Source organism: Mytilus galloprovincialis, chromosome 2, assembly GCF_965363235.1.
Source record: "Mytilus galloprovincialis chromosome 2, xbMytGall1.hap1.1, whole genome shotgun sequence".
Classification (NCBI taxonomy): domain Eukaryota; kingdom Metazoa; phylum Mollusca; class Bivalvia; order Mytilida; family Mytilidae; genus Mytilus; species Mytilus galloprovincialis.
In genome coordinates, this window is record NC_134839.1 from 19,637,462 (window position 1) to 19,654,987 (window position 17,526).

General features: G+C 31.5%; 1 protein-coding gene across 1 annotated transcript; it reads left to right on the forward strand.

Annotated features, from left to right (window-relative positions):
• Nucleotides 1–2,851: 2,851 nt before the first annotated feature.
• On the forward strand, nucleotides 2,852–16,934 carry LOC143063060 (perlucin-like). The gene is made up of 5 exons (XM_076234984.1): nucleotides 2,852–2,999; nucleotides 4,553–4,647; nucleotides 11,684–11,777; nucleotides 15,628–15,835; nucleotides 16,876–16,934. Exons 1-5 carry the CDS (start codon nucleotides 2,936–2,938, stop codon nucleotides 16,907–16,909), a joined length of 495 nt encoding a protein of 164 aa, XP_076091099.1. The 5' UTR covers nucleotides 2,852–2,935; the 3' UTR covers nucleotides 16,910–16,934.
• The last annotated feature ends 592 nt before the right edge of the window (nucleotides 16,935–17,526 follow it).

A 17,526-nucleotide genomic window follows, 5' to 3' on the forward strand; every position in this document is an offset into this window, starting at 1 on the left:
TAAAGTAGTGTTATAAAAGAGAATAAAAATGCATGTTCATGCTGAATAATAACGTTACAATACTATAAAATAAAAAAAAATATGTTTCAGCTTAACCTTTTAATATTTTTATACAAAATTTTGCTGTAATATAAAGTACAAGTATTTCACTATAATAATTCTTTTGCAGGTATAACAGCGAAATAAGTGCAATTGTTGGTTAAAGAATAATAAAAACTATGCTGCTATTTGCAAATGCAATTTTTATAATTGTTTTATTAATGGAATACAAACTTCGGGCGTATATACACAATTTAGTCCTGGTATCTATGATGAGTTTATTCACATTCGTCAGCAGTATTGCTCGAAACATTACAATGCATAAAACTCAACTCAATGTATGTTAACGTTTATAAGAGTCTGTAGTGTAGTTTACGTAGCAATCTCTCAACAGTTCTAGTTTTGTAGTATCATTGATTGATGAAATCTCTCTAAGAAATTGATTGTTTTAATACACAATGGAATTAGTTAAAAGATAATGTGGCATGGTTGTCAGTAACATGTATTGACCTATTTTTTTAAGAGGATTAAAGCAATTATAAGCAACAGTACGATCTGCAACAAAGAGAAGAAAAAAACATATCGTGTTTTCATCTGTACACAATTCCAGTATCCAGTATCACATATACATACTTATTGGTTTTAAAAAGGTCACAATCTTTTCTACTATTTGCTCGGAAAATGCTCTGAAACCTTACAGATATCACAATTAAAAAATGAAAGTACGGTGCACTAGAATATTTTGATAGAATTAGTAGTCAAAAGTACGCGTTAGTTCTTACTTTTTGAAAGGAGGGTCGAAAGATACCAAAGGGACAGTCAAACTCATAGATAAAAAAACTAATAACGTCATGGTTAAAAAAGAAGAAGACAAACAGACCAATAATAGACTTAGCAACACGAACCCCACCAAAAACTGGAGTTGATCTCAGGTTCTCCGGAAGAGTAAGCAGATATTGCTCCACATGTGGCACCCGTCGTGTTGCTAATGTTATTACGAATCCGGTAAATAGTCTAATTCGGAAGGTCACATTCATGAAAATGGAATTGGATTGTAGTTTGAAACATGCAAGCACTTTGCACTTTAAGGTTAAATTTTATTCCAAATATTCAACATGTACAGAAAACTTTGATATTTCATAAAGGTGCCATAATTTAAGACAAAGGTACGAATCAAGAAATTTTAATGGAATCCAAAATCACTACAAATATTTCTTTTCTTGCCGTTATTTACGATTGTATTCGGTATGTTTATTAATTGTATATAAGAAATGTGCAATACAATTTTCTTTTCTAAATAAAGTATATGGCAAGGCCTGACCAAAGGAGGAAGTAATGTTTAAAGAACATTATGTTTCATACACTGAGAGGTAAAAGACAAAAAATAAATAATCCAAAGTCGGAGAGAAAACGACTAAACGACTAAACTGTTGCAAAAACCACAACGAAAAGGCCGAAATTGTACTTTACACTGCATACAAACAATAGACAGAGCAACAACAACAACAACAAAAAACCCTTAAAAAAAACGTTTTCCATGGTGCACCAGACGGGTAAGCAGAACATGAACCAGTAGTGTAGTTAATGGTTTGCACAAATACGATAATGTATACTCCGCTATTATAATAAAGATAAAAATTACCATGGTCGTGAATATGACTTCAAACCAGACCAAGCTACGCTTTCATCAGTCGACATCTGCAAATAATGCACTATAGCTTATGTTTACCATCTCATTATCACCATCATTGACACGTACATGAATTGGTCAAGAGAAATTATATGGAAATTATAATATTATTGCTAGTTGATGTGATGTAAAGTACGAACTACAGATGCCGAATGTAAATGTATTGATACACGACCACTTATAATGAGGGTCATTGATTCAATCCCAATAGTTAATAACTTCTAATGTATGGCAATATACAATAAGCCGTCAAAATAGTGGGAAATTTGGTAATGGAATGTATTAGGTCAAGTTAATAGTCAATCGTCTACGAACTTAAGTATTTCACGGTGATTGTACGAAGTGACTTTTACAAAGAAGCAAGTGTATGTAGACTTTGACTTATTTGGAAATTCAACATAACTTTAAGATTACGTTTTGGATTTCAATGAACGTAATCTATATATTATTGATAAATTATTTATTCAGGGATTCCGTTAAAACAAATTATGTACACCTTTACTAAATTCATCTTTTTTCAAATAGATAATATTATAAACAGATTGGGAGCAGGATATTTTGGTTACACTATTTTCATGAAAAAGACCAGTTGATTTTACAAGTTATTACTTATCTCTAGAGACAGCAATATCAAAAACAATACCATACTACACAAACCTTAAAAGCACCATCTGATTCACGTTTTCTTGTAACAATTGTCTGATGACCTAAAGTTGCTAGCTTTTACGTTAGTTCATCTCTAGTGAGCAGCTGTCCCATTGGCAATCATACCACATCTGTTTTATATGTTGTATTCTATATTTAATTCGGGTCCCGTATTTACTTTTATTGTCTAGTGGATTATGCAACAATGACTAGTGTCAGTACCTTACAAGGCCAGATGTTTCAAATACATATAACCTAACCAGTAGATAAACATGGGGCATTAAGGTAGCATGAAATAACGAGTGAAAAAAAATTTCACTAGAATACCTTGGCTAAGATATTCAGTCAAAGAACGTGTATTATACAACTGTTGTTTGCGGTGAGAAAATAAACTGTTGATAAATTATGAACAGATTCGAACACAGTAAGCCATATCTATCTTGTTGATCCAGATATATACAGCTTTTGTCAACTTCCTCTTCCAGAATAGGAATACATGTTCACCTTTCTGTTATCTTTCTAAAGATTTAGAGTCAGATGAGATAAAGATTTTGATCGAAAATGGCCAACAACTGTTCATATTTATTTTCATTGTTTTGTTGTTTGACATTTGCCATTTTGCCAGGTAGGTTTTATCTAAAAAAATATTAATCAATTTGCTAATAGTTTAAAATCATACATTATTTCACCATAAAATTATGAAATGTTTCCACGTGTTTAACATGTACAATACGATCATAATAGTTTATTCCCATGACAGATCCATGCGTACTGCGATTACTGGATTTTTTTTCCCAAGTAAGGTCACGTTTAGTTCACTGCATACGGACAAAACATATTGGTGAATAGTTTACGGGAAGCAATCAATTTAAAAAAGTTTACTTTTTCTGAATTTGGACAAATTGTAGAACTTTTTGAGAAAAAAATATATGTACAGAAGTTTTATAATGAAAAGTAGCCATTTAGTTATAGAAAAAACATATGAATAATATGTTTTTTTATTTAAAGTTTCATATGTCTTAACAGTAAAGCATTACATTGTACAATGCCAAATTATACGTATCGACATATTGCAGAACGTTAAGGTCTTATTTGTAATGTTTAGTGTGGTTTTAAGATATTGATAACAAAATCAATATTTACACAAATAAAAACCATATTCAAAGAATTGATACAATGTTGAGTAGGTAACATTTTAGAATAAGTTTATTGACAGGATGAAAATATAGTTTTCAGGTCTCAGTTAACAATATTACCGTTAGATTAGAATAAGCTATTCTGTTTCAAATAATGTTTGTACAGGTACAGCTAAACTTGCAGACCAACTCTTTGTATCTATGAAATAATTAAGTAAATATTTTGAAGTAATTTGTGGCAACGAAATCCCTGACTTGAAAATTTGATAGTACTCCATAGATTACGCTCATCAAAATTCAAAACGTCACTACATACACATCAAAGTAAACAAAAAAGATAAATCATTCCTTTTGTCGTATAAATTGATGCAGAATTTCTGTTGTAATACTTACAATAATATCTAAATCTAGGAAAGGCCATTTATTGCTGTTGATAAAAGATCTATTTAAAGTAAGTTCCTAAATTTCAGCAGTCTTGATAGAGATTTTTTTTTTATTATGAAACGAACAATTATCATCAAGATAACGTTAACAGTTGTTGCATTTTTCAAATAAATGGAATTTAGACGGTTCATCACTCAGTTTGTCCATTAACTGTGATTCATAACAGGAAAGGAACAAGTCATCTATTAAAAGGGCATACTTGGTGCCCAAAGGAATACCTTAAATCTGTCGATAAATTTTATTGCCGAAACGTACATAAACATTGTCATAGAGAAAATTCAGCGCTTGAATCGTCTCAGCACATCCGTAATTAGTATATCTAGCATATTTACCTTTCTCGAAAGCGAAAAAAAACTTTATATGAGTGAAATCAAAACAATTAAAACAGATTTATCAAATTACCATTTTTAAAATTAGATAAGAACACGTGTGTTTGATAAGATTGTGTAGAAGAGTGGAAATTTCAATATTGTGAACTGACTCAAAAGGACCACCAAATGCACACAATTTGTCTAAAACATCAAAAAATTTTGTTACTGTACAAAAAAGATCAAATATTTTGTGTTCATGTTTTATTTCAAAAAACATTCATTTTCAGATAAGGCGAATTCTGAATGTTCTTTAGGGTGGAATCATTACGGAAAGTCTTGTTTTTTCTTCAGTCATGAATCCTTTAATTGGTTGGATGCTCAGGTATGCTTTATAACACTTCAAATCACCATAACTAGTTAAAATGTGTGAAGATATATTATTCAAAACACTGGTTGCAAGGGTGGTGTAAATTTGCATAATTTTTGTCACTTTGATTTTAGGAATTAAATGATTATCAGAAATATATTTTTAGTTTTAAAATCCTTCAGATGTCCATAATTACGGAAGCCGTAAGGGGACACACAAAAAATAAGAAAATATTTTTTTTAATTCGAGATCACGATAAAACATTACCGTTTTACCGAGATCTCGATAAAAAAAATATCGTTATCTCGATAAAACGAAATTGTTATATCGAGATCTCGGATTATTATATCGTTATCTTGATTAATTAAATCGAGATCTCGGATAATTATATCGTTATCTCGATTTATTTAATCGTTATCTCGATTTATTTAATCGTTATCTCGATTTATTTAATCGTTATCTCGATTTATTATATCGTTATCTCGGATTATATTATATCGTTATCTCGATTTATTATATCGAGATCTCGGATTAATATATCGTTATCTCGATTTATTAATATATCGTCATCTCGATTTATTAAAACGAGATCTCGGATTATTAAAACGTAATCTAGGTTAAGTATATTGAAATCTCGATAAAAATATATCTTTATCTCGATAAAACGAAACCTCTATTTCTGAACTCGTCATTTTGATGTAACTAACAAATATTCAAATTAATACCAGAAAAAAAAAATTAAAAACACTCTTTAAAATGTTTAACTCAATTCATTCATTTATTTAGTTTCGGAGAATAAACTAGTGGATTTCCTTAAATATTTTCATCAGAAATTCCTTGGTTCAATGTATGGACGGACGACCTGAATACCAAAACATATATATATAAGTATTAAAATACTCAACGTTATCTTTTTTTATTTTCACGTTACCTTTGCTGTTCTTCATCAGATATTTATAGATATAACATGTCCATTGTGCCGCAATGACCATTAGAGGGGTTACGGAGGACCTAAATGCCAAAATACGCGTGAAAATTAAGAAATAGCCAATTTTAAATAATGGAATGGACTGCTACGACCCTTTAGCCCCTAATTACATACATACCTTGTATGTCACATATAGTCATTATGTTCCGCAACACCTATTAGAGGATTAACAAAGAACCTTCGTCCCCTTTATACACTACTTCAAAGCTTATAGAAAGAGGGATAAAATGGTATATTTAAAATCTTTCGAATGAGGTATAATGTATATTTGGAATAAGGGGCTGAAGGGTCGCAACAGTCTATTCGAATATTCAAAATATCCATTCCATTATTCAAAATTGGCTATTTCTTAATTTTCAAGCGTATTTCGGCATTTATGTCCTCGATAACCCCTCTAATGGTTATTGCGACACAATGGACATGTTATATCTATAAATATGGGATGAAGAACAGCAAAGGTAACGTTAAAATAAAAAAGATAACGTTGAGTATTTAAATATTTATATATATGTTTTGGTATTCAGGTCGTCCATACATTGAACCAAGGAATTTCTGTTAGAAATAGTTAGGGAAATCCACTAGTTTATTCTCCGAAACTAAATAAATTAATGAATTAAGTTAAAAATTTTAAAGAGTGCTATGAACTTTTTTTTCTGATATTAATTTGTATATTTATTAGATAACATCAAAATGACGTATTAAGAAATACAGCTTCGTTTTATCGAGATAACGATATAATTGTATCGAGATCTCGATATATTTAACCTAGATTACGTTTTAATAATCCAAGATTTCCGAGATCTCGATACACCAGTTTCGTTTTATCGAGATAACGTTATAATAAATTGATAAACGATATAATAATCCGAGATCTCGATATAATAAATCGAGATAACGATATAATTATCCGAAATCTCGATATAATAATTTCGTTCTATCGAGATAACGATGTATTTTTTATAGACATCTCGGTAAAACGGTAATGTTTATCGTGATCTCGAATTACAAAAAAAAAAATCTAATTTTTTGTGTATCCCCTTACGGCTTCCGTACATTATACATTATTCTGTCTGTCAAAAGTTTTTTTTTTTAATTTCTTCATATTAATGACAAAGGTTATAAAGGCATTAACATGACTGCATGGGAACGTTTTTAACAAAAATAGTAATGTGCGATGCCAACTGGTACATTTCTAGAATTTCAAAGGTGATGATAGTTACTATATAACAACAAAGACTGCGTATGTAATACATTCCAAATTAACAGCACTGACCGATTTGAACTGGTATAATATTAACACCCCAAATAAGTAGCAGTTTGATAATGATTAAATAAAAGAAATTTAATTTTGACAAGGTTAAGTAATTGTACGTTGCTGCGTACTTGGTCATTTCAAATAAATAGTACCCTGCGACATAAACTGGTAATTCTAAAATTAAAGAGTTGACAAAGGCAAAGGTATGGCAACAGAGACTGATCAGTTAAATAGTATAATCCAAATAGAAAATTAAGCTAACAATGTAAGAGTGATATTATTCTTTACTTCCTCCGCGGCCGGGGCTTGAACCTGTAGTTTTCATATCATCATTCTACGACAACACCACCTAGCTTGATGCTTATTTTCTTGGCATCTTATATATTCCGAAAACTTGCAGATTTAACATTGTTGTGCTGATATTCAGAGTAATTGTGAAAATAATATGTGTTTTCAGTCGTGTTCCACTTTCATTCACGATCCAATGGATGGATCTGTCGTGTAGTTCTTTAGACGTTCTTAATAAATATATATGTAGGACTCTAAAGTGCGATGGGGACGCTAAAGTACGATGGTCACGCTAAAGTGCGATGGTCTACGCTAAAGTGCGATTCCTCCATACGCTAAAGTCCGATGGTCTGAGAAAGTATAGACGTACGAAACGTAGATGGATTATGACGTTAACAGTCGTTTATACAAACTAAAAATGAACACGCCGGAAGATATTGCGTAAATTATTAATTGTCGGCTGAAACGTTAGTTGTACATTGCAGGAAAATATAACATAGATGTATAGTCGCTACAAAAAAAGGAGAAAATTAAGCTCGGCAAACATCGCTTTTCTCTCTCATTTAAATTAAACAAATAAATGTCACATATTCCGACAATTATCGAATATTGTATCTGTAATGTAAAAAGGACGATTGTTAGGGGTTTTGTTCCCATTAGTGATAGACTACAACGTGTGAACGTTAAGCTTCACAAATTATCACAATATTTAATACGCCCGAATTGTCAGAAATTCATTTACAAGACATATAGTATTCTGTGACACCCAAATTACTTTTTAGCAATTATTACGTGGTCGGTCTTTTAGAATCATTCACTTAAGACTACGGTTAAATTAAAATGCCTTTCACATATAGTATACCTTATAATACTAGGTTATACAAAAGGACTATTTTTACATTAAGTGTTCTTTAACGCGTTTTATAAAGCCCTCGAACCTATTGTCCATCGCACTTTAGCGTGATATGCCATCGTACTTTAGCAAACAAACAACCATCGCATTTTAGCGTGCCCATCGCACTTTAGAGTACCATCGCACTTTAGAGTCCTACATATATATTCCATTCATTTGAAATATCCAAGTACGCAGCCACGTTTAATTACTTAACATTTGTCCTAATTATTATTATAAGTCTTAATATTTGTTAAATTGCTTATTTATTTGGGATGTTTATATACGCAGCCTCTGTTTATAATTACTTGAACGTTGTCAAATTGAAATATTATACCAGCTTAGATCGGTCAGTGATGTTTATTGATTTTTTTATACCCCGCAATATTGTTGCAACATCTTACCTGTCGTCATTTTTTAAATTTTAGAATATAAGAGGCATATCTATGAAGTATGTTGCAACTACCGATATAACCTACGTCATTTGTAAAATAAAATAAAATAAACAAGCGTTTTTTGTGTTCTGTTTTTATGAATATTGTTCAAGAGTGTTATAGTTTAATCCGAATAATTTTGTATTATTCATGTTACATCATATTCATACTGATGAAGGATATCTGTTATCCGAAATATTCATAGATAATTATTGTTCATGTTTCTGTTTTAATATTTGTGTTGTTGTGTACACTTTTTATGCATTTATATTTATATACCTATGTACAGATATCTATCTATATATATATATATATAAAGGCAACAGCAGTATACCGCTGTTCGAAAGCCATAAATCGATTGAGAGAAAACAAATCCTGGTTACAAACTAAAACCGAGGGAAATACATCAACTATTAGAGGAAAACAAAGAAACAACAGAAACACTGAAGTGCAAAACAAAACCGACAATGTAATACACACAGAAACGAACTATAAGATAACAACTGCCATTTGCCTGACTAGGTACAGGACATTTAAAGAACCAAAATAATGGGTTGAACCTGGTTGTGTGGCTAGCCAAACGTTTTTAAAGCAATGTTAAATGTAACACTAAAATGACAACATTACATGACAGGACTACGGTACAAATAAATGCTAGAACATTCAGAATGCAAAAGTAAACAATACACTAGTATATTTGGACATGTTAATAGTTATCAAAAGTAACACGCTTATAATATGATACGCTAGACGCGCGTTTAGTCGACATATGACTCATCAGTGACGCTCAGATCAAATCAGTTAGAAACCAAAACAAGTACAAAGTTGAAGAGCATGGATGACTCAAAATTCCCAAAAGTTGTGTCAAATATGGCTAAGGTTATCTATATGTATGCCTGGGATAAGAATATCCTTAGTATTAAACAACTCTAAATATCAGCACAACAATATTACATCTGAAAATTTGCGGAAGCAAATTTTTCTTCCCTCGCCGGGATTCGAACTCAAGCTATTTATCATGTATATAATAACACTATATGACATCAAAATTAGTATCAAAGGAGTAGGTCTGGTAAGGGCCGATTTTGGCCTCAAATTTCAGGTTCATCTGACGAAAGATTTTGGACAATTTTTAAACACTTAAGTGTCTACTTTAGTAGATCCAATAAGTTTATGTGAAAGATTTTTACTGCTTTATTCATTAAAAACGCTCCGATTCAAGCATAAATATGAAAAATCTATCAAATATGCCCAAAAATGTCACTTTTTAGGTGGTTTTTGTCAAAAATGAAAGTGGCCGCATCCGTGTTCATCATCAACCTTTATATATGTTATGTATTATCATCAAATACAACTTAAATTTCAATATTATGAATGAACACAAATGCGGCCACTTTCATTTAAGACGGAAACCGTCTAAAATTTAACTAAAATGCTAAAATTGTGAAGATTTCAGTAATTTATCATAACTTTATGATGCTACTACCCGATATATGTGCATTGTTTTGTCAAAACAGCCCATATCTGTGTAGCAGCAGCATTCTACTTTCCAATAAATAACTCAAAGATTACATCTTAACAATTTTGTAAAACTGCTAAATTTTAGGGCCAAAAAGGGGTCTTACCGGACGTACTCCTGCCGAACAATGTTAAATCTTAAAAATACTCGATTCGAAATTATTTACATACTAGTAAATTAAAATTGTGATTGATGTCAAATAGATAAAAAAAAATTAGTTCTTATTGTAAAACAGGATTTAATAAAATTGAAATTGGAACGGCGAATGTTTCAAAAGACAAACAAGTGACAAAATAGCAGAAAACAGCCAAAGGAAACACAGCGAGAGAGTTCCGTAACCGGAGGCGGGCTTGAGCTTGCCCCTACACAATAAAATGTATATCAGTTCAGCGAAAATTGACCACAAGGGTATCACCAGCCCAGTAGTCAACACTTCGGTGCTGACATGAATATCAATAATGTGGTCATTTTAATAAATTTCCTGTAAACAAAACTTTGAACTTTTTTAAAAACTAAGGATTTTCTTATCCCAGGCATAGATTACCTTAGCCGTATTTGGCACAACTTTTTGGAATTTTGGATCCTCAATGCTCTTCAACTTTGTACTTGTTTGGGTTTATAAATATTTTTGATTTGAGCGTCACTGATGAGTCTTATGTAGAAGAAACGCGCGTCTGGCGTACTAAATTATAACCCTGGTACCTTTGATAACTATTAACACCACTGGGTCGATGCCACTGCTGGCGGACGTTTCGTCCCCGAGGGTATCACCAGCCCAGTAGTCAACACTTCGGTGCTGACATGAATATCAATAATGTGGTCATTTTTATAAATTTCCTGTATACAAAACTTTGAACTTTTTGAAAAACTAAGGATTTTCTTATCCCAGGCATAAATTACCTTAGCCGTATTTGGCACAACTTTTTGGAATTTTGGATCCTCAATGCTCTTCAACTTTGTACTTGTTTGGGTTTATAAATGTTTTTGATTTGAGCGTCACTGATGAGTCTTACGTAGAAGAAACGCGCGTCTGGCGTACTAAATTATAACCCTGGTACCTTTGATAAATATTTACACCACTGGGTCGATGCCACTGCTGGTGGACGTTTCGTCCCCGAGGGTATCACCAGCCCAGTAGTCAACACTTCGGTGCTGACATGAATATCAATAATGTGGTCATTTTTATAAATTTCCTGTATACAAAACTTTGAACTTTTTGAAAAACTAAGGATTTTCTTATCCCAGGCATAGATTACCTTAGCCGTATTTGGCACAACTTTTTGGAAATTTTGGATCCTCAATGCTCTTCAACTTTGTACTTGTTTGGGTTTATAAATATTTTTGATTTGAGCGTCACTGATGAGTCTTATGTAGAAGAAACGCGCGTCTGGCGTACTAAATTATAACCCTGATACCTTTGATAACTACTGAACTCCGAAACATATAAACATTATAAATGAGACGAAATTAACAAAACAAATTTACAAAACTGACAAAGGCCAGAGGGTTTGACTTATGACAGGAGTAAACATGCGACAGGTTAAACATGTTTTGTGAGATTTAATCCTCGCCTTATACCTTTAGTCAAGTAATGTAGATGACAGATTGACGTTTGCATTATGCACTTAACAATGTTACATGTCTTTATTATTTAAACTATTTTTGAATTACACAGAGTAGTTGTCGTGCACACAATTCTCGTCTGGCTGAAGTTCAAAGTAAAGCACAATCTGACTTATTGAAGAATCTTGCGAAAACAAATGGACCAGGTTAGACTGTATATAAAATTATTGTCATTATACACGATTACTGAATAAGAAGTAATCATGAATTTTTAAAATTTGATTTAATACAATGGACATAATGTGAATATATTTTTGAAAGTTGTTTTATCTTGATTCTTAATGGTGTAAAAAAAAAAGTAAAATCACAAAAATACTGAACTCCGAGGAAAATTCAAAACGGAAAGTCCTTAATAAAATAGCAAAATCAAATGATAAACCACATCAAACGAATGGACAACAACTGTCTTATTCCTGAATTGGTTCAGGCATTTTCAAATGTAGAAAGTAGTGGATTAAACCGGGTTTTATAGCGTTAAACCTCTCACTTGTATAACAATCGCATCAAATTCCGTGATATCTACGACAATGCGTGGAAAAACAAACTTAATCGGTAAAATAGTCAAAATATTATATTTTATGAAATATATATTACAATTTGACTGTTGATGCGGTTGATAATATCAGATCTTTATATTACATTTTCATATCAGATGTATTAACATCATAAGAGCCGAAGGTTCGATGGCTGATATTGGCCATGGGCTGACAATACATCTGATATACAATATAAAAGAGGGACGAAAGATACCAAAGGGACAGTAAAACTCATAAATCGAAAATAAACTGACAACGCCATGGCTAAAAATGAAAAAGAGAAACATACAAACAATAGTACACATGACACAACATAGAAAACTAAAGAATAAACAACACGAACATTTTATGATATATTCATCATTTGTGGAAAAAATAACAATTCTTTATATCGATCTTTTTAGTGGTTTTTAAGTAGAAGTTCAAAACGTGAAAAGTTTACGGACGACGGACGCTAAATGTAATACGTCCGATATAAAACCTTTCTAGCATATATCTCAACAGCGATATTTTAGGTTGATGATAAACAAATCAAAAAACATAATGCAAATGACATGTAACGATCTTTTTTTTATTATATTCTATAGCAGAAGAAATGCAGACAATAAATATATCTAAATTTTTTAAAAATGCATATATCATTTGTTCTTTCATAGTATAGTTTGCTATTTACTTATTCTTGAATTTGTTTTTCACTGGAAAATTACTTTTGAGGTGTATTTTCCGGAATTAGCAGAGTCACGCTGAAATGCCAAGTGAAAACGTGAAGGAAAGCTTGCAATAATTTTCAAAAGCAGTTGCTAATTATTTAAATATCAGTTCGCTGAGCACAATTTAAAAAGATACGGATTTCACGTTAATCTAATGCTATTATCATACTTAGTAGAAGTTGAAATATTCAGTTAAGTTAACAAAAAAAACCCACCAAAACAAAATGAAGAAAAAAAACCACCGAAACAACGTAACCTTTGAATGTGTATATTAAGTTACACGGACGCTGTTCTAAATATTTGCCGCGGTGTATATTATGCTTCATCAAAGAAAATTTACTTTGATTTAAGTCAATGAGAAAACAGAAAATGAATAATATAAGGTATATACTAATCTTTTTTGGCATAAAACTCGAATGTGCAATAGTTAGTAAGTGTTAAACTGCAGTTTACTTGTTAAATTGATAAAGTTAAACGATCGTAAACAAAGTAATAAAACATAACATAGCAGTGGAAAACAACTGTTAATCATAGGTTTCAGTAAATTCCACGCTTTCATTTGATTATGAATTTACTGGCTCCATATATATGGAATAAGATCACTGGGTAACGAATTTATCTTACCAACTATCATATTATGACATGTAGCATTTGGACTTATGGCCTCTCAGAATCATCAAGCCTTCAACATAAAGAACCTAACTAAAAAATGCAAATGTAATATCTTGTCAGCGTTAAATGCGTTTTTATTTTGCATTAATTTTAATCGTTCATCACCAATTTCATCATCTGTTGTCCTGGTCAAACGTTTTAGAATTTTCCTCAACCATATGCAGAAATCAACGCCACTTTGCTTATTTGAATATTATACTAAAGAAATCGAATACGGGTCACTGGAATTATATTGAAATGATAGGGAATTTTGAAAAAATGTATGTTTTATCTTTAATTTAAGTGATAGACAGGTTTCCGGGACAAAAATAAATAAATAAATAAAACAATATACACCATTTAAACGAAACATAATGTCTTTCTTTGCAAAAATCAAGGTTCCTGAACTTTTTAAAAAATCGAAGCGATAGGCTTTTAACATTGCAGTATAAAATACAGGCTAAAATGGCTGAAACGTCAAATTTGCAAACTTCGTGTTGAAAACTGGCTAACAAGGTCATTATAAATACAGGTTGCCGGGATTAAACTTGAAACTTAGATGTCCAGAGAATAAGCAAGTCCAAACCTTGTATGTGTAGTCGTTGAACTTTAGGTTCACACGCAAAGTTAAAATGCCCCTATTTCAAGAATAATAAACTCACGAAAAAACGAAACATTCACTAAATTTGCGTTCATTGTTTTGATTTTGTACGCCTGACAACTTTACGGAAATTTCAGATTGATAATAAACAAGGACTCTGTGCCGGGCAACGTATGATATCCGTATTTTAAAGATTTGAAGGATATCAAGCCAGTCCAGTTCAAACTATTATCACGTGGTACAATTCTCATTTACATATTATGAATATTAATCAGCAAAAGTACTACTAATTTCAGGCTATGCGTTGTGTTGTTTTTATAAAGGAACGTAACACCACTTCTAACTGTGTATTAAAACAAACTATGCAACCTCATATGAAATATACACTGTCTCTGCGCGGTCGCTATCAATCAATTATGTTGCTAGAAATGTAAAGGAGGTTAGAAAACGCTTGGTATCAATTCGAGTTTTTAAGCTGCAATATAATAATAGAGCATTCAGATAGTTAATATTTGATTTGTATAATGGAGTTGGTATCAGTCGATATTCAATTCTGACAAGAAATTAACCCTTTTTTCTCTTATGGTCAACAATCACATTGTGCTTAAGTAAAAATTCCGCGAATTGTTGATCCAGTGTTTTGCACTCCAGTATGATGCCATATTTGCTGTTCCAATGTCAAACTTTGATATTAACATTATTAAAACTTTTATTCCCCCTAGACCAAATTAAATGGATCTAAACGTACGGCCTTGAACCATGGACAACATAATATAATAATCTATAAAAGGTCCCGGACTAATATACTGTAAGAAATCAAATGAGATAGCTAGGAGGGATGAGAGAGGGGAGGGATGCACAAAACATACGTGCATATGCATAAATTAGTCGGTAGGTTTTTTCTCTTGATTCTCTTGATTTGTTTTTCCTTTGTAATATTGGGACCTTTATAATCTTTTAATGCGGTATGGGTTTGTTCATTATGGAAAACCGTACGTTGGCCTATAGTTATTTTCTTCTGTGGTCCCTGGTGGAGAGATGTCTCATTGGCAATCGTATCACATCTTCTTATTTCCATACAACCATTTATCGACCAGCAATGATTTTGTATTACTCTCGTGTATAACAATAAGTTATCAACAATGTTTTATGACGTATTTTGGACAGGGGTAACAAGACTGACTGATAATATATAATTGTCGTGTTTAATAATGATTTTGCTTTTGTTAATGATCGAAACAAAATAAATCTTAAATTATTTTTTTCAACATATTATATAGATATATAAGTACATCTTCACAAGTGACCACTCTATGAAAAATCCATCACCAATGAAAGTGACTGAAAACACATTTTATATTCATAACTGCACAACCATGTTTTAAAAATCTGCAAATTACATATATATTTATATATACATGTACAGTGCGTTAGAAAGTGCTATACTCAACAAGTTGTAAATATAATATATTGCATGTACACTTCATATCAAATACAGGACAGAGTTACTGGCTTGGTGGCAGAGATGACATAATTGAAGGAATTTGGATGTGGGCATCGACAGATAGTGTGTTCAATTATACAGATTGGTATCCAGGTCAACCATCCGGTGGTAGCGAGAATTGTTTACATATGCATGCCCCGTATGGCTTGAAATGGAACGATGTTACGTGTACTAATGGGTACAGATTCATATGTGAAAAAGAGTAAGAACATAATTTTTATATATTTACCTCGTCAAATAATATTTGTTCATCCAAATTAATGATTCTCTTTATATCTTGAAATTCAGAGTGTTTTCGTTTTAATTTTAAATATTAACGATATCAAGGACAAAAAGGGCACAAGAACAGTACTTTAAACATATTGTTTAGAGATAATTTAGATTTTAAATGTGTGTAATCCTGTTTGATTGTTTTCTGTCTTTATTTAAAAAAAAATAATTCAAAACTCGAGTTGCTATCAAACGATATTGAATTCTGACTTGTTATGAAACCTATAAGTTTTGGTTTGTATTGTATCATTGTTTTCGTGACCCTTATGGGTACAATTTTACAATAAAGACAAAATTATGATAGTTAAACACCAATCAGTCTGTCTTTGGACTATAATATTCGTTTGATGTGTTTTAGCCTAAATGATCAACAGATATCTTTTTCAATTTCTTAAGTCTATGTTTTTTTTACGTTTTTAACGTTCGGATTTAACATATCTAAGGCGTCACTAATTCTTTAAGTTTTAGAAGAGATGTGCAAATCATACTAAGTGACTTCTTTACATTTTTGTTCGATAGTTGGAATATATTACTAGTATATCAACTAAGAGAGCCAATTATATGAAACACGAAAACACATTGCAAAAATCCCCATAGACAAATATTCATTAGTTTAATAAAAATCAGTGCATAGTGCATTGAACTTGACAACGTACTAAATTAAACTTTGCAGTCTATCTACTTCTTTAAAGGATATCATCAGATATAAAACGAAGGAAAATATTTTACAATTTCATTAATTTTAAGATTTTTTATTTTAAATCAGTTATCCGTGGTTTTTTTTTTTACAAAATGATTATTCTTACGACAATTTTATTTTCCAATATCATCTACAAGTAAAACAATACGTCGTAGGATGTGATGATAGACAGTTACTTAGTTCCATGCAGGTGGCTACTGTACAAGTATTTTGCACTTTTTCTGAACATCTAAGGTATGATATTAAATGTATTATTTTTCCTTTTTCTGTAGGTATTCTGGTGATGGTTCTGAAGTTGTTGGATAAGGATAATAAAATTGTATTTAGTACAGCTTATTTTGCTTAATACATTCAGACAGTTTATATACCCACTCCTTAAATCAGTATACGATGGTTGCGTCTAGGAAAGTATAGAAATATACAATAAATAAGCAACTGTTCAAAAATACTGGAATATGAATACTTAGCGTCAGATCCTGCAAGAAATATCAGATATCTCCTTAGTAATACATTTGAGAAAGGAAATAGGGATTATCTCAGAGAGTTAGTTTCATTTTCGTTGTGGGATGTAGACGAAACCCGCGTCTGGCGTACTAAATTATAATCCTGGTACCTTTGGTAACTATTAAAACCCTGCCACGTTTATTCTGTAACTTGTTAGTTGTTTTCTGCTTTGTTTCGATCTAATGAGGTAATTAGTTATCAAAGGTACCAGGACTCTTAGGCTTTTTCAACTTATTTTTCAAGTTTGTACTAATGTTGTTCTGGTATACCGCTGACCCTGGTTAAAAAGCGCTTCAGCAAAATAATTTGAACCCTGTCACATTCTACATGTGCCTGTTCTAAATTAGGATATTGTATTTCAGTGGTATCGTTTGTTACTGTTTGTCATGATTTGAGTATAAATAAGGTCGTACATTTTT